General features: G+C 43.1%; 1 protein-coding gene across 1 annotated transcript; it reads right to left on the bottom strand.

Annotated features, from left to right (window-relative positions):
• Positions 1 to 1,479: 1,479 nt before the first annotated feature.
• On the bottom strand, positions 1,480 to 19,065 carry CPA2 (carboxypeptidase A2; the record flags this gene model as incomplete). The annotated part of the gene is made up of 11 exons (XM_084651763.1): positions 1,480 to 1,777; positions 2,182 to 2,266; positions 4,595 to 4,794; positions 5,751 to 5,841; positions 6,299 to 6,409; positions 7,857 to 7,958; positions 10,073 to 10,174; positions 11,718 to 11,816; positions 12,529 to 12,663; positions 13,904 to 13,985; positions 19,001 to 19,065. The coding sequence occupies 11 exons, from the start codon at positions 19,063 to 19,065 to the stop codon at positions 1,593 to 1,595; spliced, it is 1,257 nt and encodes a 418-aa protein (XP_084507889.1). The 3' UTR covers positions 1,480 to 1,592.
• Positions 19,066 to 19,777: the final 712 nt, after the last annotated feature.

Consider the following 19,777-nt stretch of genomic DNA (forward strand, 5'->3'; position numbering starts at 1 on the left):
CTACACATACTTCTGTGCCCAGGGAATTCTTCCCCAGACCCTTGTGCCTTTGTATGGCCCCTAGACACTGCCAGACTGTCCGTCATGCTCCACCTTAGATGCAGCTGCATTTCACCGATGGATAAGTGATATTACCCAGACCACATTTTCAAACCTGGGTGCCTAAAGTTAGGCCCCTAAATTTAAATGTAGGCCCCTGAATAAGTTGAAGTCAATTGTAAGTGCGCATCAGCACTGAAAATCAAGCTGTGTTTATAATTGGGACCCCAAATATAGAAGATACTTTTGAAAATGTGGCCTTTAATCTTTCCGAGCCTCAGTTTCCCAAGTGTAACAAGGGTGTTGTGAGCATTGATTAGCTGGTTGCAAAGAATAAGTGCTAATCACTGCTGTCATTCAGTTCAAATATAAGGCCCTTGTGAGACCTGTCTGGGATACGAGCCGCGGTGCTTGTCGCTGTCCCATAGACAGGATACCAGCAGGAGAGATGGTGCCAGGTCTGTGGAATCGCAGTTCTGAACGCAGGTGAAGGAAGTTTGTTTTATTTTCATTGCAAAAGAAGAAACTTTGAGGAAACCTAAGAAGGGTCAGGTGAAAAGTAAAAACCGGATTGTTAACACGGATAGGGAGGCAGTTTAATACTGGTGCTGGGGACTGAGCAATTGGGGGACATGAGCTAAAAATTCAGCTGCTGGGAGTAACTGATAGAGGCTTGGATTGAAGTTGTTTCATGCAGAGACAGATTTGCTGGAACCCGGACCAGGATGCTGTGTCACATGTACAGCCCACCCATAGGACTTATGTTTCCTCCACTCCAAGGCAAATAATTCCCGTCTTCTCTGAACCCACAAGCAGCCTCCTCCTGCCACATTGTAATTGTTCCACCACATTCCTATCGCCACCCCAGTGCAGGTCCCCCCACTGGCCTCTTCGCCTATCTGGTAAGTGGCCTGTATTTTTGCCTGACTGGGCACAATTACCAATAATAATGGCAGTCAAATTTTCCACCCTAGTCTGATGGAACCCTGGGGTAGATTTCACCTTCCTCCACAGCATGGGGCATGGGTCACTTGCAGGGTTAAACTAGTGTAAATGGTGGATTCTCTGTAACTTTAAGTCTTTAAACCATGATTTGAGGACTTCAGTAACTCAGCCAGAGGTTAGGGGTCTGTTACAAGAGTGGGTGGGTGAGGTTCTGTGGCCTGTGATGTGCAGGAGGTCAGAAAAGATGATCCTGATGGTCCCTTCTGACCTTGAAGTCTACAAGTCTACTCTTGCTTTACTCACAGGCTGCTACCTGTGTTTCTTTCTGAAGACCCACAAAAGGGTCTGTTACAGAATATTGGCCTGGTCCTAACATTTTGACGCTGTGTAAGAATTCGACAGATGGAAAAGCAAAGGCAGGGACAAGAGATGTACAGCAAGGAATCTTTACAGACAGACGCATCACTAAGTAGTTTGAACATACACAGGGCTTTTCATCGGCTGAATATACTACTACATTAGTACAAAGGAATCAGATTTGGGGTTTGTTTTCTAAATGACTGTTGGCTTCGTCCTTTTTATACTGTTGATTTGCCTCCCCACTTCTGTTAGTGATTGTCTTGCACATGCTCCATGATCTTCAGCAGACCGAGCCAGGTCTCTTCTGCAGTAGGGATGATTTGACTGGCTGGCAGAAGGAAGCCGTAGCGACCTGTGTCTCGCAACTCAAAGGCAAAGGAGTATTTGATGCCATAATCATAGGACCAGTCAATGCTTCCTCCACTGGCTTGGTCTGAAAGAGAGAGAAAGAGAAACCACACTGGGTGAGATGGAGACTGTACTGAGCTGGCTTGTGTCCAGGTGCACCAGTGCTGGCTAGTGGATGGAGTCCACTGGAGATGAGCATGCTTGGTACCTTTCAGGGTCAGGTCCTATATGAGGAAGTAAAGGGGCTTATTAGGGCTGGGTGTGCACTACTCAGACTGCACTGAATTTCTGGGAGTGGGCTCTATAAAGGTAACACTGGTGTGGGTCAGACATTAGGTCAGCCTGTGGGGGATCAGTTGGCAATTAGTGAGGGATCCCATTGACCCATCATTGACCCCTTCTAGTGGGATGAAGTCCCCACCTTGAGGAGGGAGGAGTGGACCCTTCCCCCACTACAACCGATCAAACTCAGAACTGCTCAATACTTACAGATAGTTGAGCAAATGGGCCCCACTTTATATGTCGTGTCATACAGTGAAGCCAGAGCACTGGCAGCAGCTTTCCCCACGGCGTTCTAGAGGGATCATGGAAGAGCCAGGAAGAAGTCAGATTAGGAAGATTAAACATTCAAATTAAAACAGGGGAGAGTTTCTACCCCAAACCTCATTTAAAAAAATATCCAAATTGGTTTAGAGCCAACCCTCACCCACCAAAAATTAGTTGTACTGAATCTATTAATGTCTGAATTGCTGTATAGCTAGACACTAGCTACAGCATCCACCAAGTGTACAATATTTTGGGAGGTATCCTGGCTGGCAGTGGCCCATACTATGTGCTTTAGAGGAAAGTGCAAGAAAGTCCCATGGATAATTATAGTATAATCTCCCCATTGGGAAAGTTTCTTCCAAATTCCCATGAGTTAGTGGTTGGTGTATGGTTTGATGCATATGTGGTGTGTAGTTCTTAAAAATATTAATATTCGTATTATGTTATCCTATCTAATGTAACTGTGGATGTTCTCATACTTAAAGAGAACCAGGAAGTTGGGACAAGATCCAATGTGTGTGAGTATACTGTGTTGGGAACAGGGTGGTGAGACACCACCTGTTTACACAAGTAGGGATTTCTACTTTAAAGATATTGTCTTCTTCTTTTTTGCATTAATCCCATCAAATGGAGTCCACTCTATGAGTCCTCTCCCTCCAAAATGATCAAGTCAATGTCTTATCTTTGTCACAGCACCTGCTAACAAGTCTTCATTTATAACATCCCACCACTTCTTTGGTCGCCCTCTCTGTCTTTCTTCTTCAGTCTTGATCTTGATCTTTCTTACCCAGATTGCTGTCAGGACTGTGTGCTTTACATAGAATCATAGAATATCAGGGTTGGAAGGGACCTCAGGAGGTCATCTAGTCCAACCCCCTGCTCAAAGCAGGACCGATCCCCAATTAAATCATCCCAGCCAGGGCTTTGTCAAGCCTGACCTTAAAAACTTCTAAGGAAGGAGATTCCACCACCTCCCTAGGTAACGCATTCCAGTGTGTCACCACGCTCCTAGTGAAAAAGTTTTTCCTAATATCCAACCTAAACCTCCCCCACTGCAACTTGAGACCATTACTCCTTGTCCTGTCATCCGCTACCACTGAGAATAGTCTAGATCCATCCTCTTTGGAACCCCCTTTCAGGTAGTTGAAAGCAGCTATCAAATCTCCCCTCATTCTTCTCTTCTGTAGACTAAACAATCCCAGTTCCCTCAGCCTCTCCTCATAAGTCATGTGTTCCAGTCCCCTAATCATTTTTGTTGCCCTTGGCTGGACTCTCTCCAATTTTTCCACATCCTTCTTGTAGTGTGGGGCCCAAAACTGGACACAGTACTCCAGATGAGGCCTCACCAATGTCGAATAGAGGGGAACAATCACATCCCTCAATCTGCTGGCAATGCCCCTACTTATACATCCCAAAATGCCATTGGCCTTCTTGGCTACAAGGGCACACTGTTGACTCATATCCAGCTTCTCGTCCACTGTAACCCCTAGGTCCTTTTCTGCAGAACTGCTGCTGAGCCATTCGGTCCCTAGTCCGTAGCGGTGCATGGGATTCTTCCGTCCTAAGTGCAGGACTCTGCACTTGTCCTTGTTGAACCTCATCAGATTTCTTTTGGCCCAATCCTCCAATTTGTCTAGGTCCCTCTGTATCCTATCCCTACCCTCCAGCGTATCTACCTCTCCTCCCAGTTTAGTGTCATCTGCAAACTTGCTGAGGGTGCAATCCACACCATCTTCCAGATCATTAATGAAGATATTGAACAAAACCGACCCCAGGGCCGATGACGAAATCATCTGAGCCTTCACTCCCTCATAGCAAGGCATGGGCTCAAAATAAGCAGAGGAAAACCAGAGTATATGGCATTGAATTTCAATCAGGTGAACACTGTAGAATTATCCTTGAAACTAGATGGTCAGACAATATCAACAATACAAACTTTCAAGTATCTCGGTTCCAGTCCATCCAGTTTTAACATATGGCACAGAGTGTTGGGCAACAAAGATGAAACATGAGCAAATGATCTGTTCCACAGAACTACTAATGTTGAGATGGACGAGTGGTGTAAGCAAGAAAAACCACCTGAAGAATGTGTAGGTTAGAGACATGTTCAAAGTAACAACCATAAGCAAAACAATGAGGGAGGGAAGATAGTGTATGGGGCAGATTCTCATTTCAGTCACACTTGAGGAGCCAAATTGATTTTAATGAAGTTGCTCCAGTACATGTGAGGGGAGAATTTAGCCCATGGTTATTGTCTTAAAAATGTCATTTTAATACGTGGCTAACACTCAAAATATGAAACGCAACTCAGTCAGGACAGAGAAAGGCTTAGGGTTAAGAAGCTGCTGTATCTCACCAGCTCTTTGTAGTCAGCAGGCTTGGTGCACTTATACCCAAAGGGGAACAACAGAAGCTGAGAGTAGCTGTGAAGGGTGAGGAATGCCTTGATCTTCCCATGGCTCTTGATAAAGTTTACAACATTTTTTACTTCCACTTCTGAGTTGGCGCTGGGTCCATGGTAAGAATCAGAGCAGGGGTTGGTACTGGCTCCAGGGCCTGTTGGTGCAAGTGAGGATCAAAGGCAAATCTGTAAAACTATAACTCAAGGGAATTCAAGATTGACACAAAGATGAAGTTGCCTAATACTGTACAGTGAAAACTCTAGCAAGAGGTCTTTTCTCAGGGACAAGGCCTGACATACTGATAGATGATAGAAAAGTATTTAGAGAGAGTGAAAATTAGACAAAGGCATATTGCTACTACTGATAGATAACTCATGCCTTCTTTTGCTCCCTGGCAATCTATCAAGAAATTACTCTGATGAAATACGATTACTATCAGCTTTTACCATTTTATTTCTGAATCTCTTATGATATGGGCTTCTGCATCCATTGGGCCAGATTCTGATCTCAGTAACACCATTGTAAACCTGGAGTACTTCCACTGGCTTCAGTAGAGTTACCCTGGATTTACACTAGTATAATAGAGATCAAATCTGATCCATTAACTTTTGAATATACAACATGTGAGCTGATAGACATTTTTCTTCTAAGCTGATGCAGAAATGTAAGTCAATAATAAAAGGGGGAAGCTGAAAATAGTTGATCTCATCCATCTTATTTTATAAAAAAACCCAAAACCACATAGAAATCCTTCCAGGCCTCCAGGTAAATAATGTATTTACCTGACAGTCTAGAGGCCAATAGTAGAGGGAGTGATATGACAGCCTCAGCAGAGTACATGCTGGGAGGGATGTCACATTGATGAAGGAGACATTGACCCAAGCAGAGCTAGACCATAATGAAACCTAAGCAAAAAATCCTTTGAATGAGTAAATGTGTTAGATGCCCTGTTTAGCCTGACATACTCTAGGCATTCAGCTCTATAATGGTAGAGATGCCTATATTTTGCATGTCACTTTTAAAAACTCCTAGATTGTCCCCCTGTGACTAGGTACATGGAAGGGAAACAGCTTTGGTAGTGACAACTGTAGCTGAAAACTCTTCTTCTACCTCCAAAGCCTGCATCCCAGTTCCTGTTTGGATCAACTCCAAAGCACAGGCTCCCAGAATTCTTAGAACGTGTCTTCCGCCACATACGATTCTGAAATAAAGAACCATAATGGGCTCAAAAGGAGCAAAGCTTGGTGATTTCATTAAAGCATCCAGTCAGAAATAGCTACCATTCATCTATAAGGGAAGCTCAGCCTAGATTATCACAATTGTCCTTTCTGACCGTGGAATCTATGAATCTATAAGTGCAAAAGAGAAGCCTAACATGACTTCTGCTAGACTGGCAAGGGGGATGGACAAAGGGAAGCTGTGGAAGCACTGGTGAATACCCAGAAGGGAACAATGATGGATTAGATGGCTCAGTAGGTCTCTGTGGTGACCCTACCCTACTGTGATTTACCTTTACAAGGCTAAATATGGATCTGCTGAACATGTTTTTCTAAAACAAAACTTTCAATTTTTTGATGGCATGGCAGATCACTGCCCAGCTTCCAGAAGTGCCTGATTCGGTTTGGAAATGGGGGTGTAATCACACCGTGGTTACTCACTTTGGTATGAGTGAATGCATATCCATCAGGGTTTGTAACAACCAGCAGGAAAATGTCCATTCTGTTTAACAGGGAGGTGACAGATGTATTGTTCCCATACTCAGACGCAATCTAAGCAGAGACAAAATACATTCTAACATGCTTATCACAGTCGCTTCTTCCCGAAATGTTCATACTGTAATCGTTATGTAGTGGGATTGGGTTAAGCAGGGTTGGAGTGTACAGTACAGCTGCATTTCTCTGGTGGCTTAGTCATTTTCAGCAGAATTTATGCTCACATTTTAAAATAATTTAATTTTTTGGCCCTTCTGTTGGCAAAGATAATCTTCCCAGTGCAACTCTTTCTCTCTGAGACCGCAGACTGAAACAATTGCTCTGAGGGGTGTGAACCACCCTTATTCATTTCAGTGGAACGTGAGCCCTGAAACTTGATGACAAATAAGAGACACTTTAAAAGTTACTGTCTTGTTGGTACGTCATCTGTCGTATTGGTGTGACTGTCTCTAAACAATATGTAATTGTACAGATGTAGGGTAGTGGTGAAAGCGCAGCATTGGGAGTCATGACTCCTGGACACTCTTCTCAGCTCTGTCAGTGATTCACTGTGAGACCTTGGGCAAGTCATTTAACCTCTCTGTGCCTCAGTTTTCCATTAGTTATGAGGCTAGTAAGACTGACATACCGCAAAGAGGAGCTATGAGACTGAAATAAATGGCTGTAAAGCCATCCGAGATCTTTAGATAAAAAGTGCTACAGACAAGTAAAGCATTATTTACTGCATAAAAATCAATACAGTTGATTCTGGGTTATGTTAGATCATTATAGAATACTTGCCATGCTAATACTGCACCAAATTCTGGTTGGGTACAGTACAAGTTCAAAGTAGAAAGGAAATAAAAATGTATCTACAAAAGAACATCTAGGGCCTGACTCTCTTCTGCCTTGCATGCTGTGTAACCATTTATTCCTCTGCAAAATGAGAGCAAAATGGGTGTAAAACACTAAGTCAGAATGGAGAATCAAGCCCTTGATCTGTGTAAAACATACTACAGATTTATGAATAAGCTGTTTTCTCACAGTAGGTGTTGTTTTTTCTCTCAGAGGCAATAATGAATTAATGTCTCCATGTAGTGATAGGAGTCAGTGTGTTGCTGGAAGTGCAGATGAGACATAAAACTGAATTACTGACATTTGCTGTTGAAGATCCCATGTGACTTTTCGCAAGAGTAGGGCTATTAAATTTGATGTCCTGACCAAATTGCTTTTTTCTGACCTAAAATTCCCCTTACAGTTTCAATTGTATACAGCATTTTTCACTACCTGTTTTAAATTTCTGTGCAGTGTTAAGCAACTGCCATGTTCCACCCCAGAAGCAGGTGTATTTCATGGGTGGGTGAAGCAATCCCTATAAACCTTGGTTGGTAAAGGATATGCAGCAGACCATTCTGGTATCTTTTCATGAAAGGTGCTGTATATGGGCAATGTATTCTTTTAAATGTTTTATCAATCAATAATAGTCAGTAGCCATCCCAGGAGAAAAGAAAGTCAATCCACTAACCTTTTTAGCTGTCCACAGTGCAGTTGCCTGGGTGATCCATTCTCGGGAGTGGATACCGGCATCGAGCCAAATGGCAGGACGGTTGGTTCCTCCAGTGCTGAACTGCAAAATGAAACATAAACTTTAAAAACCCTCACTAGCGCGAGTCCTCTCATTTCCTATCCCACTCGTTTTTCCATCTGAAATATCGAAAATGATTGAAAAGCAACGGAGTTGCATGGCATAAAACTGGTGTAATAGAGTGGAGAATCAGACCCTGTGATGGGATATTTGCCTTAATGCTGCTGGTAATCTTGCCAGATTTACCAGTTCATTGACTTAATATTGTCATTTGCAGTTTTTGCCACAGCTTCACCAAGGGCAAGTCATGCCGGACTAATCTAATTGCCTTCTGTGATGAGATAACTGGCTCTCTGGATAAGGGGAAAGCAGTGGATGTGGTGTTCCTTGACTTTAGCAAAGCTTTTGACACAGTCTCCCACAGTATTCTTGCCAGCAAGTTAAAGAGGTATGGGCTGGATGAATGGACTATAAGGTGGATAGAAAGCTGGCTAGATTGTCAGGCTCAGCGGGTAGTGATCAATGGCTCCATGTCTAGTTGGCAGCCAGTATCAAGTGGAGTGCCCCAAGGGTCGGTCCTGGGGCCGGTTTTGTTCAATATCTTCATAAATGATCTGGAGGATGGTGTGGATTGCACCCTCAGCAAGTTTGCAGACGACACTAAACTGGGAGGAGAGGTAGATATGCTGGAGGGTAGGGATAGGATACAGAGGGCCCTAGACAAATTAGAGGATTGGGCCAAAGGAAATCTGATGAGGTTCAACAAGGACAAGTGCAGAGACCTGCACTTAGGACGGAAGAATCCAGTGCACCGCTACAGATTAGGGATCGAATGGCTCGGCAGCAGTTCTGCAGAAAAGGACCTAGGGGTTACAGTGGACGAGAAGTTGGATATGAGTCAACAGTGTGCCATTGTTGCCAAGAAGGCTAATGGCATTTTGGGATGTATATGTAGGGGCATTGCCAGCAGATCGAGGGACGTGATCGTTCCCCTCTATTTGACATTGGTGAGGCTTCATCTGGAGTACTGTGTCCAGTTTTGGGCCCCACACTACAGGAAGGATGTAGAAAAATTGGAAAACGTCCAGCAGAGGGCAACAAAAATGATTAGGGGACTGGAACACATGACTTATGAGGAGAGGCTGAGGGAACTGGGATTGTTTAGTCTGCGGAAGAGAAGAATGAGGGGAGATTTGATAGCTGCTTTCAACTACCTGAAAGGGGGTGCCAAAGAGGATTGATCTAGACTGTTCTCCGTGGTACCAGATGACAGAACAAGGAGTAATGGTCTCAAGTTGCAGTGGGGGAGGTTTAGGTTGGATATTAGGAAAAACTTTTTCACTAGGGTGGTGGAACCTCCTTCCTTAGAAGTTTTTAAGGTCAGGCTTGACAAAGCCCTGGCTGGAATGATTTAGTTGGGGATTGGTCCTGCTTTGAGCAGGGGGTTGGACTAGATGACCTCCTGAGGTCCCTTCCAACCCTGATAGTCTATGATTCTAGGATTCTGCTCCCTGTTCTCCTCTATTTCTGATGAGGAAGCCGCTGTGTACACACATAATATCTTCACCAGCCCCATATGGGCCCCTTATTCATATCTGTTGTTAAGGCAGCCAGGATCCAACAAAAATTAAGGGTATGTATCATTATTCTAAATGAGCATCTTTGGCACAGTGTCACCTAAGAGCTAAGTAAGCGACTCAATCTCATGCATGACAGTGGCTTTCCTATTTGGACCAACATAAATTGAACAAAGCCAATATTTGGAATGAGTTGGGTTTTTTCCTATTTTTGCAAACCAAGGTTCCAGTTTTTCAAGGATACTGAAGACCCTGAGGCATAAACACAAAGTTCTGATTATTTGCAGTGATTAAAGATCCCATAATACTTTTTTGCAAGAGTCAGGGTGTTGGCCCAGGGTCCTGGCCAAATTCACATGTGGATAATTCCATAAAGCTGCCTTCTGCAGTATCTTCTTGGCAAAGTTATTTTTAAAAAGTGTTACTCGGTTCTGCTGAACAGCTGTTGCATTAATGACTAGCGGTGGCTGCAGTTTAGTGGTGGGTGGACTGATTTCTCTCTCTAGATGCTTTGGGATGTTTTGGATGGACAGGTGTTAGAGAAATGTAAAGTTGTTGTTATATGCACAGGAACAATACCTTGAGAATGTACATGGGCCGCTTTTCATAAGACTCTCCAATCTTTTGCTTGCTCACAAGGCTGGGGTAGTCAGCTGCAAGATCATCCAGTGCTGCATAAATCTAAAATTTAAAATAATGACAGAGTTTATATTCTATCAAATATTTTTATGCTAATCCTTGCGTTGATGTGAGAGCTTTCTCCTTTGTAGTGCTTGCTACCTGCAGCCTGCCTGTATTTCTCCGCTTCACTTTCCATTTACTTTCCACCCTCACAAAACACCTCTCTTCTCTCTTGCCTGTACAGCTTCATTTTTCTCTCTTTCAGCTATTATCTAGTAGCTCTGATGTGGAATTATCTAATTCTGAAAAGCATTTTGGGGTGCAGTTTATAAAAAAGATCCTACACAAAAGCAATTTGGACCACATATTTCTGAGAAGGGGATCCCCTCATTCTTCACCCCCTTACTTCCCAATTGTTGCCCTCAAAAGCTCTGCATCACAGCAGACCTTTCTTGGCTGAGAAGGGCTAGAATTGGCTTCCTCTAAAGCCCCCCAACATTGCTCTGTGTGTAGGCCAGAGAAGGGGGTTCCCTGGAGGGTATTGTTTGATGCCATTCTCCCAAAGGAGGGACCTGAGCTCTCTCTCCTTGGTATGGGCTAACACTCTATCTCCAGACTGATCATTAGAGCAACATGGAAGGTGGTCTGTCGTCTCTGACACTGAACTCACACACTGCCAGTCACAACCAATGTCACATGGAAGAAAGTTGTATAAAATCAGTTTTCTGGTGCACTTAGTAGGCCTGTCTCTGATCTCAGTCATTCCAAGGTAAATCTGCAGTTACTCCACAGAAGTCAATAGAGTTACACTGGTAAAAAAAACAAACCCAGCATGAGATCCAAATCAGACACATTTTATTTTGATGAGACAATACACCTAGCATTTTTATTATCTAAAATAAGTTTCCACGATATGCATCTGAGGAAGTGAGCTGTAGCTCACGAAAGCTTATGCTCTAATAAATTGGTTAGTCTCTAAGGTGCCACAAGTCCTCCTTTTCTTTTTGCGAATACAGACTAACACGGCTGCTACTCTGAAACCTAAAATAAGTGTGACATTCAATAGCTGTTCATCAAGACACAGGAGGCCACATAATGCAGCAAGATAGGACCTGCAACACATGAATAAATCATTGCTCCATCTAGTTTGGTACCCTGGTTCCTGTAGCAACAAAAGAGACCATGCATGCAACTAAACCTAGCCTAACAATATGGGAGCCCAGCACTGGGATGGAGATGCTGCAGGCCTGGATTAAAGTGAATTGATAGAGCTATGTTTGGGCCCCAGACTGGAATAACAGGGAAATGAGAAATATTGGCAGAGCTGTATGGAGAGGTTTGTTGAGCACTTGCTTGTAATATTCCTACCTTTTAGCAACTGAGAGTAATCCCTCAATGTGATGAGTCCAAAATAAGCTCATTATAAAACACAGCAGACCTACTTGTAATGGTGTGAGATATTAAAACCACTGTGGAGAATGCAGAAAGGAAGACAAGAAGGAATTCAACATACTTACAAAGAATGTTTGAGTGGCGGTGACATGCAAAAGCAGGACAGAATTAAATAATCTCTCCCCCAAAGAGCTGAACTTGAAATACTTACAGATTCTAAGGGGTGATAAGCTCCATAGTTGAAATTACTGGTGCCACGTTCCCTTTGTTGATTGTTAACCATCTCTTGCTTTTCTTCCTCTATTATGACCTAAACCAAGCAATTCAAATCTGTGAGGAAGGCCAACTTCTTCGGCAGGATTTTACTCAAGTGTCAGAATTGGGAAATGAAGTTGCAGCACTCCCCACAAGCTCTGCCCTGGTGTCAGACTCCAGACACAACTGCAGAACAGCTGGATGTTTCACTAAACTCATAGGCAGTGAAATAGGTAACACTGTTGGCATTTAAATGGTCAACATTAAGTTTCATTAAGCTGAATGGGGATAGTGTCAGAATTCCTGAAAAAGGAGCAAGGTTGGTACTGCAAAGAGTTAACCGTGATTTAGCTGGTGTGTTGGAAATACTGCTTTTCAAGAGTCTTGCAGTTCAGTGCCAAACAGAGATGTTTTTCTCACACTGTGATGTAGGGTTCTAGTAACTTGAGGGAAGCCAACATCATTCTTGGAAAATGTTGTCAGACTCTTAATAGCTAAATACATGGTCTACAAAGAATAGTAGAAGGATGCCTATCCATGTGGAAAGAGGAACTTAAAACAGACCCTGCATCACTGATCTGGTACCCTGTTGTGAGATCTGTAGTTGGTTTTCACAAGATTTAGGGAAATCTGCATTGGTACAGGTAGGCTTATGAGACGCAAGAATCTTTAGCACTGTGTATTGCTTCTACTACAAATAACATCAATGAGCATAAATGCAGGGATTAGGGAAATAAATCACGCATCAGTGAAGTACTTTTGTCTACCTGCAGGTCTTTCAGCAGAATAGAGTACTCGATGTGGTGGGACTCCAGGAAGACTTTGACTGCTTGGAGACTGGGAAAGGGGACTCGAATATCCACAGGAAGTGCTGGATTTGAGGGGCGTAGCCAGAAATCAAGCTGAAGAGAAGACAAACAATACAGATCAAGGAATCATTTCAGAAAAATGGACTTTAGGGAACATCTCTCAAGAAGCCCCGAAAATGTCTGACTCCCCCAAGTTGGGATAACGCCTTTGGTTTTGCACCACTTCACACTTTAGCATATTCCATTATCTGAGACTCTCGAATCACTATATAAACAATCATTACTGGGCTTCACAACACCCTTGCAACATATCAGTATGACTGTCCTCACTTCACAAATAGGGAAATGAGGCCCTGGGAAAGACAAAAGCTGGCATTTTCATTGACTTCAATAGCACTTCAGCAGCATAAGTGAAAGGAGATTTTGTACCATATCTATTATGACTCTTGTATTTTCCCCTCACCAGCTATAGTTCCAAGAAATGCTCAATATGTAGATGATTATCTGATACTATATACGTTGCTTTTGCTTCTTTTATAGTGTTGCACATTTTATCTTGCATGCCTCTTATATTGAGCATGAACCAGCAACGTGACACCGTTGTGAAAAAAACTAAATATCATGCTGGGATAAATTAACAGAAGTATCATATGTAACAATTGGAGGTTATTGTTCCACTCTGCTTGGCATTGGTGAGGTCTCAGCTAGAGTACTGTGTTCAGTTTTGGGCCCCACACTTTAAGAAAGATGTGGACAAATTGAAGAGAGTCCAGAGGGGAGTGACAAAAAACAATAAAACCTCACCTATGAAGAAAGGTAAAAAAACCCTGGGCTTTTATTTAGTCTGGAGAAAAGAAGACCCGGGGGGGGGGGGGGCTGATAACAGTCTTTAAATATGTTAAGAGCTGTTGCAAAGAGGACGGTGATTAATTATTCTCCATGTCCATGGAAGGTAGGATAGGAAGTAATCAGATTAATTTGCGGGAAGGGAGATTTAGGTTAGATATTAGGAAAAACTTTCTAACTATAAGAGTAATTAACACTGGACCAAGGACAGTTGTGAAATCCTGATCATTGGAACTTTTGAAGAATAAGTTAGACAAACATTTGTCAGGGATGTTGGTCCTGCCTCAGTGCAGAGAGCAGGACTAGACCTCCCAAGGTCCTCTCCAGCCCTACATTTTTATTATTCTATACTATTATTATTTATTTATGGCAGCTCCCACGTTGTGATAAGCAATTTCCAAACAAAAAAAGGGAGGCACAATCCCTGCCCTGAAGAACTCACAGTCTGAAAGATTAACAAATGCCTGTAGAAAGTGTAATGACACACCTGAAGATGCTCCAGTGTTTCTAACAGCTGTAGTTTGTTAATCTCTTCTTCACTGTTTGCCTTCACCCTAAGAACCTGGTCACTACAAAAAATGAAATAAATCTTATAAAATGGGCTTATGGAAAATAGATCTTGTCAGATTAACTTGCTATTATTTTTTGATGAGATTACAAACGTGGCTGATAATGGTAATATTGTGTTGATGTTAGATTTCTGTAAGGCATTTGACTTGGCACTGCATGATATTTTGATTAAAAAACTAGCATGATACAAAATCACCATGGCACATATTAAATGGATTAAAAACTGGCTAGCTAATAGGTTTCAAAGTGTAAATGTAAATGGGAAATCAACATTGAGTTGGTGTGTTTCTAATGGGGTCCAGCAGGGATCAGTTCTTGGCTCTATGTTGACCTGGAAGAAAATATTTGTTACTGATAAAGTTTGCAGATGACACAAAGATGTGGGGAGTGGTAAGGTATGAAAAGGATAGGTCACTGATACAAAGCAATCTGTTATGCTTGGTGAGCTGAGGGCAATCAAACAATATATGTTGTGTTACAACCAAATGTAGGTCAGATGACTAAGAACAAAAGAATGCAGGCCATACTTACAGGATGTGGGACTCTATCCTGGGAAGCAGTGACTCCATAATTGATTTGGGGGCCATGATCAGCTAAACATGAGCTCTCAGTGTGATGCTAAAAGGGCTGTGGGTCTTGAATATATAAACAGGGAAATACTGAGTGGGAATAGGGAGGTTATATTACCTCTGTGTTTGGCACTGGAACGACCACTACTGGATACTGTGTCCAATTCTGGCGTTCACAATTCAAGAAGGAGTTTGAAAAATTGGAGAGGCTTCAGAGACGAATCATGAGAATCATTAAGGAGTTGGAAAACATACCTTATAGTGAGAGACTCAAGGAGCTTAATCTACTTATCTTATCAAATAAAAGATCAAGGGGGATTTGATCACAGTTTATAAGAACCGACGTGGAGAAGAGATAGTTGATAACAGAGGGCTCTTCAGTCTAGTATACAAGTCTAGTTTAGTATACAAAGGTATAACAAGATTGTATTGCTGGAAGTTGAAGCTAGACAAATTCAGACTAGAAACAAGGTGTAATTGTTTCACAGTGAGAGTAATTAACCATTGGAGCAATTTACTAAGGGTTGTGGTAGATTCTTCATCAATGGACATTTTTGAATCAAGACTGGACCTTTTCCTAAAATATATGCTGTACTACAATCACAGCTATTGGATTTGAAGCATGAATTAATTCAGGGAAGTCCAATGGCCTGTGTTATGCAGGAGGAGAGACTAGATTATCACAGTGGTCCCTTCTGGCCTTGGAATCCATGAATCTATTAAATCAGCTCTACAGTTTGATGTTATATATAATGCACTTCTCCATTCTTGTCTCCAGCTTCAAAAGACAGGCATCCCAAAGGCCAATAAACTCATGAAAACTCAGTGCTGACAAGGTTCCAGGATGGACCAAAAGAGAGTCATTTTGCATTTATTTTATTCTATCTATCTTTTATTCTATCTTGAAAACTCATGGCGATTGGGGGAAGTCCCGGACGACTGGAAAAAGGCTAATGTAGTGCCCATCTTTAAAAAAGGGAAGAAGGAGGATCCTGGGAACTACAGGCCAGTCAGCCTCACCTCAGTCCCTGGAAAAATCATGGAGCAGGTCCTCAAGGAATCAATTCTGAAGCACTTCGAGGAGAGGCAAGTGATCGGGAACAGTCAGCATGGATTCACCAAGGGCAAGTCATGCCTGACTTATCTAATTGCCTTCTGTGACGAGATAACGGGCTCTGTGGATGAAGGGAAAGCAGTGGATGTGTTGTTCCTTGACTATAGCAAAGCTTTTGATGCGGTCTCCCACAGTATTCTTGCCAGCAAGTTAAAGAAGTATGGGCTGGATGAATGGACTATAAGGTGGATAGAAAGCTGGCTAGATTGTCGGGCTCAACGGGTAGTGATCAATGGCTCCATGTCTAGTTGGCAGCCGGTATCAAGTGGAGTGCCCCAAGGGTCAGTCCTGGGGCTGCTTTTGTTCAATATCATAGAATCATAGAATCATAGAATATCAGGGTTGGAAGGGACCCCAGAAGGTCATCTAGTCCAACCCCCTGCTCGAAGCAGGACCAATTCCCAGTTAAATCATCCCAGCCAGGGCTTTGTCAAGCCTGACCTTAAAAACCTCTAAGGAAGGAGATTCTACCACCTCCCTAGGTAACACATTCCAGTGTTTCACCACCCTCTTAGTGAAAAAGTTTTTCCTAATATCCAATCTAAACCTCCCCCACTGCAACTTGAGACCATTACTCCTCGTTCTGTCATCTGCTACCATTGAGAACAGTCTAGAGCCATCCTCTTTGGAACCCCCTTTCAGGTAGTTGAAAGCAGCTATCAAATCCCCCCTCATATCTTCGTAAATGATCTGAAGGATGGTGTGGATTGCACCCTCAGCAAGTTTGCAGACGACACTAAACTGGGAGGAGAGGTAGATATGCTGGAGGGTAGGGATAGGATACAGAGGGCCCTAGACAAATTGGAGGATTGGGCCAAAAGAAACCTGATGAGGTTCAACAAGGACAAGTGCAGAGTCCTGCACTTAGGACGGAAGAATCCAATGCACCGCTACAGACGAAGGACTGAATGGCTCGGCAGCAGTTCTGCAGAAAAGGTCCTAGGGGTTACAGTGGACGAGAAGCTGGATATGAGTCAACAGTGTGCCCTTGTTGCCAAGAAGGCCAATGGCATTTTGGGATGTATATGTAGGGGCATTGCCAGCAGATCGAGGGACGTGATCGTTCCCCTCTATTCGACATTGGTGAGGCCTCATCTGGAGTACTGTGTCCAGTTTTGGGCCCCACACTACAATAAGGATGTGGAAAAATTGGAAAGAGTCCAGCGGAGGGCAACAAAAATGATTAGGGGACTGGAACACATGACTTATGAGGAGAGGCTGAGGAAACTGGGATTGTTTAGTCTGCTGAAGAGAAGAATGAGGGGGGATTTGATAGCTGCTTTCAACTACCTGAAAGGGGGTTCCAAAGAGGATGGATCTAGACTATTCTCAGTGGTAGCAGATGACAGAACAAGGAGTAATGGTCTCAAGTTGCAGTGGGGGAGGTTTAGGTTGGATATTAGGAAAAACTTTTTCACTAGGAGGGTGGTGAAACACTGGAATGTGTTACCTAGGGAGGTGGTAGAATCTCCTTCCTTAGAGGTTTTTAAGGTCAGGCTTGACAAAGCCCTGGCTGGGATGATTTAATTGGGGATCGGTCCTGCTTTGAGCAGGGGGTTGGACTAGATGACCTTCTGAGGTCCCTTCCAACCCTGATATTCTATGATTCTATGATCTTTCTTTCTCACCCTTCTCCTGTTTGTATGTAATCTGCCTTCTTAGATTGTAAGCTTTTCTGGGGCAGGGACTGAATCTTTGAATGTGTTTTGTAACACCTAGAACAATGGAGCTCTGACTGGAGCCACTAGAAGCTACTGTAATATAAATATTAAATCATAATAATAATCATAGAGCCCAGAACATGTCCCTGTGTAGCTCTGCTGTTACACCTTGGAGCTCTGCATCTCTGGGGGTGCAAACCTGCCAGCTGACTTGTGCTCTTATTTTAGCTAGTAATTACTTTTTTTCTATTGTCCATTGGCTTCCACTCACACAGTAGAAACTTACACAGAACAGATACAGCAGGGAAAACAGCAGTGCAAGTTTCCCTTGCTAATATACTTCATTTTAAATCTGGTGGGACCACCCTTAACATGAGAGAGAAGTATCCAGGCTCCTAGCAATCCTTGGCCACTCCACTTAGACTGTCAAGAAAGTTGCAAATTAAGTGCTAAGTAAACAGGCTTTTGTGATGTATGGATGTTTGTTCACTGGGATCTGGTGTCTATTTCCCACATTCTAGCAGACATCCATCAGATTTTGTATTATATTTTAGTCAAGTTCTTATACACTTAATGAGATTAAAAGGCTTAAAGCACATATTTTAATGCAATGTGTGAATAAACCTGTGTAACCTCATGCTGTAAGATATTATAATACAAATTACTTAGTAAGGTTCTGAAAGAGATTAGACATTTATACCCAAAGAGAGAGAGAGAGAGGGGAATCTGCAGGGACACTACCTCGGATAAAAATGAACAGAGGCTATCAATCTTTATGCTTGAGGAACACAGTTGAAGCTGAGCTGTGCAAAACTTTGGGACTGAAAGGAACAACTCTTGCCCAGGATTGGGGTTAAACTCAGATTATTTTGCAAGATTCATGAACGTTTTGAGCTACTCTTGGTCCACTTTTGAGTGAACTTGGGGCCAGATAATGGTTCTGAATCAAAACCGTGTGAAACTGGGCAGTTTCAACTCAGTTTCATTTTTCATTTTTGGGCTTCCTTAAAATTCAAAGCAAACCTCAAGGGACTGTAAACAAGAAATCAGAACCCTGAATCTCAGCACCCCTGTGCTCTGGGCAAGTTTGGATCTGGAACCTGATTCTAATTTTCCTTATGGGACCCTATTTCTATAATGAGCCAAACCAAATTTGTGGGTCCAAACATTCTCAAACTTTGTGGTGAGATTCATATCCACTTCCAGATCCGTACCTTTGAGGCTGATCCCTAGCTCTATAATAAGCTGAAGCAAAATCCCAGGTAAACCTGAACTTTGGGGAAATTTAAATCAATCCCTACCCCAGACTCTGTAGCATGAACCCAACTCTCTTGTGAACTCAGATCAATCAAAAGAAATTGTTTCCTCAGACCCCTGAGAACCAAACTGCTGTGCCTTCTACAGCTCTAGATGTACTACATAATTAAGTGCATTATACGGACTTTAGTCCTTCCTCTGGATCACTGACTGTCAAAACAGCATCATGATCCCTCTCAATAAAAGATCTGAGATGCACAGAAAAAGCCAAGATGATATTTTGTGAAAACTAATTAGCTAATGAAAAGCAAAGTATGTGCACCCAACCTTTTCAATTAAGGTACTCAAAGATGAAAAAGTTTTAGAATAACATGGCCTTTGAATCAGAGATCTTCTGTTAAAATATAACTCACCCAGCAAATGTTTCTAGGCACCAGGCAGCCCCAGTGAGGGCGCTGAAGAACAAAATCAGCCTCATGTTTGAAGGGTTAGCCAGAGACAGAAGACCAATGATCTAGCAAGCAAGGCCATATTTATATAAAGGGCCTGATATGTCCTCCCTCTTCAACTAAAGTGGTATCTGAATCCCATATGATTGAATTCCCACATATGTCAAAACTTTCAAGGTAGCTGGGCAGACAAGGATGTAATTTCTCCTCTCAGGGTACTTTCCACTCTGATGTTGTGATAATTGGCAGCTGGCTGGGCCAAATTCAGCAAAGCTGGCACAGGAAGGTGTCAAGTTCAAAGCTTTGCCGGCAAAGCTCTATATGCTCCAGAGGAGCTTCAGCCCTCAAGGAGACGGTGTTTCCCCCAGTGGAGTTGGAGGCAGCTTTAATGCCTTTTGGAAATACACAGGAGCTCCACTGCCAGATGCTCTGCCCAGCGTGGCCATACCCCGTTTCCGGGGTGAAAGTAACGTAAAGAACTTACCGGTACACCGGAGTCCTGAGCAGGGCCAGGGCCTCGACTAGAAGGGGTGGGGCCTAAACCAGAAGAGGTGGAGCCTTTAGAGCCCCAGGCCCTTTAAATCAAGATTTAAAGGGCCCGGGGCTCCGGCTACTGTAGAGGCAGCTGGGAGCCCCAGGCCCTTTAAATCACCACCGGAGCTACCAGCTACGGAGGCGGCTGGGAGCCTGTGGCTTGGGGACCATTTAAAGGGCCTGGGGCTCCCAGACGCCACTACCCGC

Source organism: Lepidochelys olivacea (genome assembly GCF_965140295.1).
Source record: "Lepidochelys olivacea isolate rLepOli2 genome assembly, chromosome: 1".
Taxonomy (NCBI): Eukaryota; Metazoa; Chordata; order Testudines; family Cheloniidae; genus Lepidochelys; species Lepidochelys olivacea.